The sequence below is a fragment of the Chiloscyllium punctatum genome, chromosome 46 (assembly GCF_047496795.1).
Source record: "Chiloscyllium punctatum isolate Juve2018m chromosome 46, sChiPun1.3, whole genome shotgun sequence".
NCBI lineage: Eukaryota > Metazoa > Chordata > Chondrichthyes > Orectolobiformes > Hemiscylliidae > Chiloscyllium > Chiloscyllium punctatum.
The window spans coordinates 40,933,617-40,948,276 of NC_092784.1; the positions used below are offsets into that span (position 1 = coordinate 40,933,617).

Sequence of the window (14,660 nt, forward strand, 5' to 3'; positions counted from 1 at the left end):
TGATCTGCTGTGCTTTTCCAGCACCACTCTAATCTAGGGTGGGTAAGTGGAGCTGAGTCCACGAAAAGATCAGCCATAATCTTATTGAATGGCAGAGCAGGCTCGAAGGGCCAGACGGCCCACTCCTGCTCTGAAGTCTTATGTTTCTGTTCTGAGTTCCTGAATGAGAGTCTCCCATTTTGTTGGTTGCTGGATGTAGGTTATGCAGAGTACAATCTGCTGATGCATTCACTTCTGTCAGAAGAGAGTGGCACGGTGGCTCAGTGGTTAGCACTGCTGCCTCACAGCACCAGGATCCTGGGTTTGATTCCCACCTGTCTGTGTGGAATTTGCACATTCTTCCTGTGCCTGCGTGGGTTTCCTCCGGGTGCTCCAGTTTTCTCCCACAGTTCAAAGATGTGCAGGTCAGCTGAATTGGCCATACAAAATTGCCCAGTGTTAGGTGTATTAGTCAGAGGTAAATATAGGGTAGGGGAATGGGTTTGGGTGGGTCTCTCTTCGGAGGGGCGGTGTGAACTTGTTGGTCCGAAGGGCCTGTTTCCACACTGGCAAGAATCTAATCTAATCTAAAAAGAGACTGGGGTGTGAATTGTGACACTTCCAGTGCAGTACTGAGGGAGTGTGACAGAGCTTCAATTTTTCCCATTCATTAGACTATGGTACTGGATGTAGGTTTGCTCGCTGAGCTGGAAGGTTCATTTCCAGACGTTTCGTTACCCTACTAGGTAACATCTTCAGTGGGCCTCAGGCAAAGGTGGGCGGCACGGTGGCACAGTGGTTAGCACTGCTGCCTCACAGCACCAGAGACCCGGGTTCAATTCCCACCTCAGGCGACTGCCTGTGTGGAGTTTGCACATTCTGCCCGTGTCTGCGTGGGTTTCCTCCAGGTGCTCCGGTTTCCTCCCACAGTCCAAAGATGTGCAGGTCAGGTGAATTGGCCATCCTAAATTGCCCGTAGTGTTAGGTAAGGGGTAGGGGTACAGGTGGGTTGCGCTTCTGCGGGTCGGTGTGGACTTGTTGGGCCGAAGGGCCTGTTTCCACACTGTAAGTAATCTAAATCTAAATCTAAATCTAAAGCAATGCCAAAGATTCCTGTTTTCTATTTATGTGTTTGGATTTCTTTGGGTTGGTGATGCCATTTCCTGTAGTGAAGTCACTTCCTGTTCCTTTTCTCAGGGGGAGGTAGATGTGGTCTAACATGATGTGTTTGTTGATAGGTAGCGAAATGTCTGGAAATGAACCTTCCAGCTCAGCAAGTAAACCTACATCCAAAACCTCAACCTGAGCTACAAATCTTCTCAAAACTTGCTAGGACTATGGTACTACTTGGAATCACTAACTAACTCATATTATTGGCTTGTAGTATTCATGCTGTGGGATCTTGTTTCAGAAGGTTATCTGAAAATGCTGAAACCAAGTTGTGGTACTTATTGAGTAGTTTGCCTCTATGAATCTTTCCTTTGGGCCCATTACAAAAAGCACTCAACCATAGCTGTCAAGAAATACAGGCTAACGTTGTCCCTGCTGCTGCTGCTGCTGCCACCTGACTGTACTTCTATACTTTGCACTTGAGTACACATGACAATAATTCAAAGTCTAATTTGACATGGTGCTCAAGGAGCTAAGTACAGTATAATGAAATGTGTACAATGTAACCACACCTGCTGTGTGAGTGAATAACACTACCCAACCTTACAATTTGCCTCTCCCTGCGCTATAGAGCTTTCACTCCAGTTCTAGGTGAACAGCAGGAAGGTAGAATGCATTGTTAAATTAGTAGTGATGGTCAAGAATGTTCATGGCAACACTAGTATGAACCATTGGGCCATATGCTTTTGATCAGATTCTGGCATTCTGTATCTAATAATTGCAGTCAGAAGCTGTTATCCACCTGATCCCTGTTCTGCCAGGATAGTTATTACTATTCCTGCCTTTTTCATAGAATCCCTACAAGTCCACACTGACCCTCCGAAGAGTAAACCCACCCAAACCCGTTCCACTTTGTTACCCTTGACTCATGCACCTAACCTACACATCCCTGCATACTATGGACAATTTAGTATGGCTAATGCAGCTGACCTGCACAGCTTTGGACTGTTAGCGGAAACCGGAGCACCCGGAGGAAACCTGTACAGACACAGCAGAAGTTCAAACTCCACACAGTCGTGTGGGGCTGGAATTGATCCTGGGTCCCTGGCACTATGAGGCAGTGGTGGTAATCTTTCTGCGTGGATTTTTTTTATGAAGGGATGTTTTGTTTTAATGCTATGGGATAGAAATTAGATTCATTTAATATACATTGTGCACAGTTAGTGGCGCACACACACACTTTGGTCCAACTAGTCCAAGCCCAATTCATGTACTTATCAATATATCTTTTAAGCGTTGTAACTGTACATGCATCCACCTCTTTGGAGGTTCATTGCACATACAAAGTGCTCTCTGCCTCTCATGTCCTTTCTAAACCCTCTCACCTTAAACCTATGCCATGAAGGGCTTGTTGGGAATGACATAGGTTACTTCTCCTAGCTGCAGAATATTATAGATGGGTGTAGTCTCAGGGAAAAATGTCTTCACTCAGAGGCTTGTAAAACTTTGGAGTTCTCTACCCAGAGGTTTGTACATTGTGCACTCCTGAATATATCTAGAATTAGAGATGTAATGGAAACAGACCCTTCAGTCCAACTCGTCCATACCACCCAGTTATCCTAAACTAATCTAGTCCCATTTGCTAGCAATTGGCCCATATCCCTCCAAACCCTTCCTATTTTTTTCTTATTCAAAACAAAGTCTACCTGAAACAAGGGGGAAGAGACAAAAAAAAACTCTTCATCAGTAGGAAACCCAACAGCAGTAATGAATACATTGACTGTGTGATCCAGGCAGTTCAGAGGTCAGTCTCTTTCTCTCTCTCCTCTCCTCTTCCCCCCTCCCACCCCACCTTAACACAAAATGAAGAGTCCTTCACCACTGATCAAGCTCCCTCAGAGGCAACTTTCAGAGTGAACAGAACCCCTGACACTCCTGTTTATTTTTTTCCTTACTGCCTAGTAGCGGTAGTGCTTATCTTTCCCCAACACCCATGTCATGTATGGGCAATGTCAGACACAATGAAGAACAAATGTGTAAATCTTTATTGATATGCAACCACCAGGAAGAAAGGAAACACATGAGTGGGCAATGACAAGCAATGCCCTTCTCATCAAAGGGCAGTGCTGCGTGATCAGACAGTGAATCGGAGGGCAGGGATTAAATCAAAATAGAGTTGGAGGGGGAAATAATACACTCCACTCCCTGCGGCGTCCACCTCTCACCTTAAGTTTTATCCATGCCCCTCATGATTTTATAAATTGCTATAAGGTCATCCACCTCAGCCTCTGACATTTTAGAGGAAATAGCCCCAGCATCTCCGTGTAGCTCAAACCTGGCAACATTCTTGTAAATTTTTTCTGAACCCTTTCAACTTTCACAACATCTTTCCTATGAGCAGAGAGATCAGAATTGAACACAATATTCCAAAAGTGAGATCGACAAATTTTTGGTGTCTCAGGTGTTGCAACTCCGAGGCAAATCTTTTCTGTTAATGAAACAAACACCCAGAAAGCTCACCTCGCCTTGTAATCTGTTAAAACATGAGTGACAGAGAACTCCTAAATTCCATTTTTTAAAGAAAATAATATCAATTTATTTTCTTAATCTAAAAGTGAACAGTAAATAAAAAGCTATTCACAAATCTAAGCCTCCCTTTCTCCTAACTGCTTACTCTCTGACTCCAACTCTATAACAATATGCTCTTCCAATAAGACACTTAAAGTTACATTAGCTTAATCTTAAAATCAGTCTTTGTCTTCTCCGCGGTCTTCAGTTTTCCTGCCGCTGATCTCCCTAGGTCATCTTTCTTTTTGCTGCAAGTATGCTTCACATGCCAAGGAACCTTTAATAGTGTTTTCTCATTTCTTTGAGAGCAAGATTACATGGACAATTAGTCTCCAGTAGTGTCTCTATGGCAGTTGCTCTCTAACCAGTTTTCAAATTGTCTGCATTCTTATACGCCCAACATGAATCATCTCATTGGTTCGATGTTGGCAAAACAATAAATTCAAGCTCAATTGGGTTTTAGTGTCCTGGGGCATCATTTAAGCTGATTCATTAAATTTGAATTGTCGTCAAAACAGCAACCAAAGCTCAGGTATCCAGTTCACATCCAAATGTTACACATTTTCAATTTTCCAGTACACTCTGGGACTGCCATCTGGTCATATACACAGGTGCTTGTAATATCTCAGTTCAGAACAACATTCTCGCTCTCAAAAGGTAGTACATGCCTTCAGCTTCATAACACAGGAAAAGACGCATTTGGGAGTGGACCTTAAGCCAAGGATTACCCTGACGGGCTGAATTCTTGCACCTATCTTGTATTCTGAACATTGTAACAAAAACACAGCATGAACACACTAGAGATAAATCAAGTTTATTCAGTTTCTTTGTAAACAATGTTATTGCCGACATTGCAAAGTTTGAAAGAAACACTGATCAATTTTCTACCACACAAACATTTAGAGACAAAATAAATCATTCAGAAAAATCTGAAATAGTTATTCAAATGTCAACTTTCCACTAGTAACTTCCAAACACTATTTTTAACAGGGTGTGTTCAAAGTTGAACAGAGATCAGAAGCAGAGCTTTGGAAACGCATTACCATTGAACAAAGACAGTGTTGATACTAAGACTCAAGATTACATTAAGCAGCAGGAAGAGAAAACCAATATTCTGGTGCTCACAATCCTCAAAGTAATGGGAACTCAGGAAAGCTATAGTGTTAGCAAACAACCCCTCCCCAATCAGTGCACATCTATTTTCTTAGCAGAATTATTAAATCAAAATTTACCAGCAATAAGTGCTAAGTGTGGTTTTGTTCTTTGCCGGCTCCAGGTGGAGATGTTGAAACATACTCTCTACTAAGCACACACTAAAGTTACAGATACATCAGTTGAGCTGCTCACATCCCTATCATTAAACTGGGACAGAGCAGCAAAGAACCAGCTCAAATCTTACACTACTGCAGATTGCACCAGAGTGTGCTACAGTCAGACTGAAGAAGATTCGTGGCTGATGGTCAAAGTCTGTCCCCATCAAATACTCCTAGGATGGACAGCACAGGGTTAGATACGAGTAAAGCTCCTTTTATTCCCTTCACTTGTAAAAGGTGTGACAGGAGGTGGCAGGGGAATTGGTGGGTGGGAGATGGAAGAGTGGAAACAGGACTCTGCACAGTTTGTGGAGGACCTCCCTATGTCCAACCATAAATTACACCATTAAGATTCAACTTCCTAGTTTTTTTTTGGGGGGGGGGGGTATCGACAGCAGGGGTGGTGTGTGGAGAGATGGAAGAGTGGAGTGAGATTAACAGAATAGGGTTGAAGGGATGCAGAGAAATCAGTTGCTGCTTTACACCAACTTGCTTCACATTGACATAAAATATTGGGCAAAGGTTAAAAGGACATTGCAAAGCCCAAGACACAGTTTTATGTATGGTATGTTGAATCTCTCCAGCCTCTAATGGAACGAGGGAATCCCACAGAGAAATCAGAGCTCAGGGAGGGGGGATAGCAGAATTAAAGATCAGCAAGAGCTCCACACGATCACAGCAGATTAAGATTCCCACTCCTCCCACCAATAGATAATTACCTATTGTACAAAGAGATAGAATTGCCCTAAGACTATAAAAAAAATTTGCAAGAACAGGAGGAGGATAGAATCAAACAACTCTGCTGAAGCTCATGATTGGTTTACTGTAGGATGGATGGTCAGACAGACACAGACAAAGGGGCTGGGTGTCACAATGTCTCCCCAACCCAGGCTCACAGAATTGCTGCCTACAACAGGAACGGGATGATTGGTGTGCGGAGAGGCGGGTAGTCACGGAAATCTTTCAAGTAGCTACGATGCTTCCCATTGGCCCAGATTGCCATCTGGACAAAACCAACCAGAGTGAACAAAGCAACTGTAGAGAGAGAGAAAACAAAACCATTTATAAACTGGATTGGAAGCCCACTTCTGCCCTCACCACACTGGACACAGTAAACCTGCCCTCATCAAAATGGTGGGAGATTTTAAACTTTCTAGATATAGACTGGGACTACCATAGTGTGGACTTGGGTGGAGAGGAATTTGTTAAATGTGTACAAGAAAAACTTCTTAATCAGTATATTGATGTACCTACTAGAGAAGGTGCAAAACATGACCTTCTCTTGGAACATAATGTGTCAGTGGGGTAGTACTTTGGGTGCAGTGATCATAATTCTATTCGTTTAAATTAGTTATGGAAAAAGATAGACCTGATCCAAAAAATGGAGTTCTAAATTGGAGGAAACTAACTGTGATGGTGTGAGGCAAGAACTTTCAGAAGTTATTTGCAGGTAAAAGGGGCAGCTGAAAATGGGAAGCCTTCAAAAATGATCCTGTTAGGGTCAGGGGCAAAGGTGTAAGGAATGCAGCATGATTAGAGAAATTGAGACTCTGGTCAAGAAAAAGACAGCAGGGATCAAATTAATCCCTTGAGGCAAGCTACCTGACAAAGGGGCAGCGCTTCCAAGCTTGTACTTCCAAATAAAGCTGTTGGACTATAACTTCGTACTGTGTGATTTTTTTAATTAAGGGAAAAGACTAACTAGAGTGAGAATAGGGCCCCATAAGGATCAATAAAACCATCTATGTGTGGAACCATCCCAATAGACCTGTTCAAAAAGGACAGGTTTAATTTGAACTGGAAGGGGGCCAAGATCTTAGCAGGGAGGTTTGCTAGCTGGGGGGGATGCTAGTGGAAGAATGCTAAGTAGCATTGTAAATGGGTTTGGAGGGATATGAGCCGGGTGCTGGCAAGTGAGACTAGATTGGTCGGCATGGACGGGTTGGACCGAAGGGTCTGTTTCCGTGCTGTACATCTCTATGACTCCATGGAAGGACTGATGGGGAAGGTTCTGAATGTGAGGACAGCAAGTCAATTAGAAGAGAAAGACAAGAGAGAGTCAGAGTATGTAGCAACTCTGAAGAACTAATTTGCATTTATTTCAATGCAAGGGGTCTTATGACTAAGGCTGATGAAATCAGGGCATGTTTAAGAGCGCGAGATTGGTGCATCATAGTTATTACAGAAACTTGGCTAAGAGATGGATAGGACTGGCAGCTCAATGTTCTGGCATTTAGGTGCTATATGAAGGATAGGAAAGGAGGCAAGAAAGAAAGGGGAGTGGCATTTTTGATTACATGTTGAAACTAGAGAAATTAGTTCTGAAAAATTGTCCAGTAAAAATATATGGGTAGAAATTAGAAATATGAAAGATCATTTTGATAGGATTGTACTAGAAGTTCCCCCAATAGTCAAAGGGAAATTGAGAAACAAATATTTAGGGAGATTTCAGATATATGTAAGTCAGGTTGTATTAATGGGGAATTTTAATTTTCCAAATGTTGACTGGGGCAACCATAATGTTAAAGGTCTGGATGGTGAAAAAATTGTCAAATGTGTTTAAGAAAAATTTTTTAAAATCAATATTCCACACTGTAAGTAATCTAATCTAATATAATCTAATATGTGGATGCTCCTACCAGAGAAGGACATCTTTTGAGCAATAAGGCAGGAAAGGTGACTGGAACAAATGTGGGGGAACACTTTGGGTTCAGCAATCATAATTGTATTAATTTCAAAATTGTTATAGAAAAGGGTAATCTTTTCATAAAAGTTGAAATTTTTAATTGGAGTAAGGCAATGTTTCTCTTTTTGACAAATATAGCCTTAAACTGTCCAGTAGAGCTTAACTTTGGATTCAGTCAGACTTAACCAACACTGCTTGGGGACACAGTTAGCTGATAAGTTTCTTTGTTTTTAAAAAAAGTCCAACTCTTTAGAATAAGATCAGGTTTCAATTCCTGCATTGGCTGACATTATAATGAAGGATTCTCCTTCTCAACCTCTCCCCTTGCCTGAGGGGTGGTGACCCTCAAGCTAAACCACCACTAGGCATTTCTCTCTAATGAGAGAGCGGCCTTATGGTCTGAGAGGACTGTGGGTGACTTTATCTTTTGACTGGAATGTATAGAAGGTTTGAAATTAGAAACAGGGTCACTCCACAAGACTGGCTCATCACCTTTGGCCTCAGATGCTTGACTAACCAGTCTTGGCTCTTGGTCTGGCAACAATTAGATTAGATTAGATTAGATTACTTACAGTGTGGAAACAGGTCCTTCGGCCCAACAAGTCCACACCGACCCGCCGAAGCGCAACCCACCCACACCCATTCCCCTACATTTACCCCTTCACCTAACACTACGGGCAATTTAGCATTGTGGGAGGAAACTGGAGCACCCAGAGGAAACCCACACCGACACGGGGAGAATGTGCAAACTCCACACAGATAGTCACCTGAGGCGTGAATTGAACCTGGGTCTCTGGCACTGTGCCACCCAAATTGCTGGGAGCAAGCACTGTATTTAGGTAGCTGTCTTGGAAGACATGCAATATGGTGATACAGCTCATCTTTTAGAACTGGACTTCACTTCTATAGCCTCACCACAGTAAGACAGTGACTGAGTTCTCAGACTCAGCTCTCTCTCCCTCAGAAGAAAAATCCACAGGACTAACTTCAAGCAGCAAAGCAGCTGCAGGATATAAAACTTCTTTCACAGGATGTGGGCATCACCAGCTAGGCCAACATATATTATTCATCTGAAATTCTCCCACCCTGGAGGTGGCTGGTGGTGGTGGGGGGGGGGGAAACAGCCTTCCTGAGTCAATTCCCACATCAGCAACTCAGGCACAATTTCACCTGAAAGGAAACACAACACTGGAGAAACGAGCCGCACACCTGCTGAGATTCTCCAAGGTTCTCAGTGTTTGTTTCAGATTTCCAGCATCCACATCAATTTGCTTTCACTCACCTGGAAGACACTGAGTCATGATTGTGAAGCCAATCCAAGAGCCCACCTGTAGACAGAGACAGGAATACAGATTTGAAATGAATAAGCAATCTTTATCATACTCTTTATCATGATGCTAACAGAATTAACCACTTTATAGGCTAGAGTGGCTGTGTTTATGGCTATCGACCTGTACTCACGCCTTCAAACAGCTTGCAAAACCTTTCACTATTCCCAAGTTGATACACAAAGAATGATTTCATAAAGATACTGAAAACTGTCCCTTTCTCGTCGACATAGTTTAGATAAAAACAATGACTGCAGATGCTGGAAACCAGATTCTGGATTAGAGTGGTGCTGGAAAAGCACAGCAGTTCAGGCAGCATCCGAGGAGCAGGAAAATCGACATTTCAGGCAAAAGATATGGCTGCATTCCCCAAGGTGGTGGTGGTCATGAATAACACAAGGAGACACTCCCCTCCTCAGTAGTTTGGAAGCGGGTGATGGGGTGGGGACAATAGTAAATCAATGACAGACAGACATTCAGTCCCTCAGGAGTTTGTGGCCACATTATCTTCAGCTGGCAATGGAGCCTATGCTGAAAATAAACAAGGATAATTTTAAATAAAAAAAGAATAATGCCTGCATTGCGAAAACAGAAAATATGCCATCAGTTCCCAGCAGTCAAACCAGGACATCTGTCAGTAAAAGGCTGGGAAAAAATGTTTGGTTCTACATAGACTTTAAACATTAAATATTAAATATTACAGGGTGATTAGTTCATCAGCAACTGCTTCAAATTCAGGGATATTGCTCAGTCTGCGAGCCACCCTAGAGATACATATCTCTATGTCTATGTGGTTTCTTAAAAAAATAACTACAGCCGCGAGGCAGTCAGTTCAGGTCAGGGTTCCAAGCAGCAGCAGTAATTTCTGTTCTTACCTCATAGGTATAGTTAGGACAAGACACCAAGAGGAAAAGCCAGGTAAACGGGTTCTTCGTTGGGAAGGGGATCCTGCGCGCCTTCGAGCCTGGAGGGGGGGGAAGAAAGAGACACTGACACCTACTGTGTTACACACCCAGTACTCAGAGTATGGGCGAGGGAGAGGGAGGGGGAGAGCGAGAGCGAGAGTGCGCGTGGGAGAGGGAGGGGGAGAGCAAGAGCGCGCGAGGGAGGGGGAGAGCGAGAGCGCGCGCGCGCGAGGGAGGGGGAGGGGGAGAGCGAGAGCGCGCGAGGGAGGGGGAGGGGGAGAGCGAGAGCGCGCGAGGGAGGGGGAGGGGGAGAGCGAGAGCGCGCGAGGGAGGGGGAGGGGGAGAGCGAGAGCGCGCGAGGGAGGGGGAGGGGGAGAGCGAGAGCGCGCGAGGGAGGGGGAGGGGGAGAGCGAGAGCGCGCGAGGGAGGGGGAGGGGGAGAGCGAGAGCGCGCGAGGGAGGGGGAGGGGGAGAGCGAGGGCGCGCGAGGGAGAGAGAGGGGGAGAACGAGGGCGCGCGAGGGAGAGGGGGAGAGTGGGAGCACGCGAGGGAGGGGGGAGAGCGGGAGGGCGCAAGGGAGAGGGGGAGAGCGGGGTGCGCGCGAGGGAGGGGGAGAGCGGGAGCGCGCGAGGGAGAGGGGGAGAGCGGGAGCACATGAGGGGAGGGAGAGAGCGAGAATGTGTGATGGAGGAGGGTTTGGCGAGAGTGTGCAAAGGAGGGAGAGAGCATCATAGAGCCATAGAGATGTACAGCACAGAAACAGACTCTTCAGACTAACTCGTCCATGCTGACCAGATATCCCAACCCAATCTAGTCCCACCTGCCAGCATCCGGCCCATATCCCTCCAAACCCTTCCTACTCATATACCCATCAGATGCCTTTTAAATGTTGTAATTGTACCAGCCTCCACCACTTCCTCTGGCAGCCCATTCCACACACATACCACCCTCTGCGTTCAAAGGTTGCCCCTTAGGTCTCTTTTATATCTTTACCCTCACCCTAAACCTATGCCCCCTAGTTCTGGACTCTGCAACCCCAAGGAAATGACCTTGTCTATTTACCCTATCCATGCCCCTCATGATTTTATACACCTCTATAAAGGTCACCCCTCAGCCTCTGAGGCTCCAGGGAAAACAGTCCCAGCCTATTCAATCTCTCCCTATATTTCAAATCCTTCAAGCCTGGCAACATCCTTGTAAATCTTTTCTGAACCCTTTAAAGTTTCACAATATCCTTCTGATAGGAAGGAGACCAAAATTGTATGCAATATTCCAAAAGTGGCCTAACCAAAGTCCTGTACAGATGTAACATGACCTCCCAACTCCTGTAGTCAATATTCTGACCAATAAAGGAAAGCATACCAAACGTTTTCTTCACTGTCCTATCTACCTGCGACTCTACTTTCAAGGAGCTATGAACCTGCATTCCAAGTTCTCTTTGTTCAGCAACACTCCTGAGGACCTTACCATTAAATCCTGCTAAGATTTGCTTTCCCAAAGTGCAGCACCTAAGATTTATCTAAATTAAACTCCGTCTGCCACTTCTCAGTCCATTGGCCCATCTGATCAAGATCCTGTTGCAATCTGAGGTAACCTTCTTTGCTGTCCACTACACCTCCAATTTTGGTGTCATCTGCAAACTTACTAACTATGCCTCTTATGCTCGCATCTAAATAATTTATATAAATGGCGAAAAGTCGTGGACCCAGCACTGATCCTTGTGGCACTCCACTGGTCACAGGCCTCCAGTCTGAAAAACAACCTCCACCACCACCCTCTGTCTTCTACCTTTGAGCCAGTTCTGTATCCAAATGGCTAGTTCTCCCTTTATTCCATGAGATCTAACCTTGCTAACCAGTCTCCCATGGGGAACCTTGTCAAACTCCTTACTGAAGTCCACATAGATCATGTCTACACTCTGCCCTTATCAATCCCCTTTGATACTTCTTCAAAACACTCAATCAAGTTTGTGAGACATGATTTCCCACACACAAAGCCATGTTGACTATCCCGAATCAGTCCTTGCTTTTCCAAATACATGTACATCCTGTCCCTCAGGATTCCCTCCAACAACTTGCCCACCACCGAGGTCAGGCTCACCGGTCTATAGTACCCTGGCTTGTCCTTACCACCTTTCTTGAACAGTGGCAGCACGTTTGCCAATCTCCAGTCTTCCAGCACGTCATCTGTGACTATCGGTGATACAAATATCTCGGCAAGAGGCCCAGCAATCACTTCCCTAGCTTCCCACAGAGTTCTGGGGTATACCTGATCAGGTCCTGAGATGTATCCACTTCTACACATTTTAAGACATCTAGCACTTGCTCCTTTGTAATATGGACATTTTAAAAGATGTCACCATCTATTTCCCTACATTCTATATCTTCCATGTCCTTTTCCACAGTAAACACTGATGCAAAATACTCGTCTCCTGCAGCTCCACACAAAGGCCACCATGCTGATCTTTGGGGGGCTCTATTCTCTCCCTAGTTACCCTTTTGTCCATCATGTATTTGTAAAAACCCTTTGGATTCTCCTTAATTCTATTTGGCAAAGCTATCTCATGTTTCTTTTTTGTCCCCCTGATTTTCCTCTTAAGTGTACTCCTTATGCCTTTATATTCTTATAAGGATTCACTCGATCTATCCTGATATATGCTTCCTTCTTTTTCTTAACCAAATCCTCAATTTCTTTAGTCATTCAGCATTCCCTATACCTACCGGCCTTTCCTTTCACCCTCACAAGAATATGCTGGCTCTGGATTCTCGTTATCGAATTTCTGAAGGCTTCCCATTTTCCAGCCGTCCCTTTACCTGCAAAAGTTCTTCCCTACTACCACGAAGAAAGAGAGAGAGAGAGAAAAAAAAGAGAAAGGGAAAAAAAAGAGAAAGGAAAAAAAAAGAGAAAGGGGAGAAAAAAGAGAAAGAAAAAAGAGAAAAGGAAAAAAGAGAAAACGAGAAAGAGAAAAAGAAAGAGACAGGAAGACTTTAACTACTGGGAGTTGAAAAATGCCACCTGCAGTATGTAAACAGGTCCCATACGCAGACTGTCTAGAGATCCTGTACAACAGTAAGGTGCTGATATCAGCTGAGATGTAAACTGAGATCCAACCTTCCCACTTGGGTGGATGTAACAAATCGAACGGAACTATTTCATGCGACAGCAGCAGGAGTCCTGAGCAAAATATATTGCTCAACCAATCACCTCACCACTAAGACAGATGATCTGATCACTATCAAACTTGTGTGGGATTTTGCTGTGCAGGACCAGCTGTCACGTTTCCTACATCATAAACGTTGACTAGATTTCAAAGCACTTTCACTGGCTGTAAAGTGCATCGGATTAACCCCATTAAAAGTAATAACGAAAGAAAATATACGAATGAAGTCTCTTCCTTAATAAAGATAGGAAGCAAGTTTCCGTCCCTTTGAAAAGTGAAGAAAATGGTAGAACTAATTCAGTTTATTGCTTCAATGAATTTTCAGAAATTGCAGGTTTATATGTTCGTCACGGAAGACTTCTCAAAACACAGCCCACAGGAAATCTGGGTCATGGAATAGGAGGTGTACAAGGGGGCAGTTTAATAAAGGGAAGTGCTGGTGAGATTGCAATAATGGATTACGGATAGTTCTCCTATAACGTTGTGGAGCCTCGCTTAATGGGAATAATGAGGCCTTTGGGATAAGAGAGGTTGGGGCAGACCAGCCAAAAATATCACTCGCAATCGCTCAAAAGTCACCCAAAAGTTTAACGCAAAATCTAGCTCAGTCCGAATGAAGGTTGAAACCATATTTATTGCTGAAACAAAAGTAAATTTAACACAGTACATTTAAAAAATGTCAAGAAAGCTGTTTCTGTACAGTACCTCTCAGAAAGCTGCTCATCAGCAGGTGACATTGGTGCATGCGCAGAACGGGGTGGAAGCTTTGGCGTGGACATTGGCGCATATGTATAATGGCATGAAGACAGACACCAACGTCACACGTGTGGAATGGCACAGACACTGGCACATGTGTAAAATGACAGAGAGATTCTGGGACATGGGCAGAACTAAGTGCACTAACCGATCCCCGCTGGAATCGCTTTATTGCAAACGGAGGTAATGTCAATGAAACATATGTTATCACAGAACTACCTGTAGCTGGGGATCTGCAGGGTCACGGTTAGGATGTCTATTGTGCCCAGTCTAAAATAAGCCCTGAATACTGATACAGCAACTGGTCTAATTCAAAAAGATGACACTCAAAAAGGGACAGCATGAAAGGCAGAGAAAATGCAGTTTAATTTTGCAAAATCAGTCTTTGAGACAAAAAAAGGGGTCATCACAGAGCGCATCATGAGGATATAATTGAAGTGGATGTAGACTGGCCATGCAACAGAACAAATACGGTTCTCATGAACAAATATACTGAATGGAACAGAATCAGAAACTGAGGCTTGGGAGTGAACTGTGCAGTTTTAAATGCTGAAGGCATTTAAACTCCATGAGAGCAATGGGTTAAAAAATTAGGTTTCCAGGATACAATGCTAAAGTTCTGGAATACAGAGAACAGATCTCAGTCCACAGTCACTGACTTTAAAGCAAGACATGGTTCTATTGGAGGTACCAAGTGGGACAATAGATTCAAAGGGATTACCTACAAGAAAGAAGAGTCAAACACGAGGCTGGTTGGGAGAATTGCACCGAAGCATAAAGTGTGAAAAGTAGAGGATTAAACCAAGAACGTTATATCAGTACATTACTAACTGGGCACATACAAGCAAAGCAATTT

General features: G+C 44.1%; 1 protein-coding gene across 2 annotated transcripts in view; it reads right to left on the minus strand.

Annotated features, from left to right (window-relative positions):
• Nucleotides 1-4,455: 4,455 nt before the first annotated feature.
• The window catches only part of tecrb (trans-2,3-enoyl-CoA reductase b), a 99,088-nt gene continuing 88,883 nt past the window's right edge, over nt 4,456-14,660 (minus strand). For both annotated transcript variants that reach the window (XM_072564071.1, XM_072564070.1), the window contains 3 exons: nt 9,860-9,948; nt 8,939-8,984; nt 4,456-6,005 (listed from right to left, as the gene is read on the minus strand). In XM_072564071.1, coding sequence (XP_072420172.1) covers nt 5,878-6,005; nt 8,939-8,984; nt 9,860-9,948 — 263 coding nt within the window. In that variant the 3' untranslated portion in view covers nt 4,456-5,877. The remainder of the gene's footprint in view (nt 6,006-8,938; nt 8,985-9,859; nt 9,949-14,660) is intronic.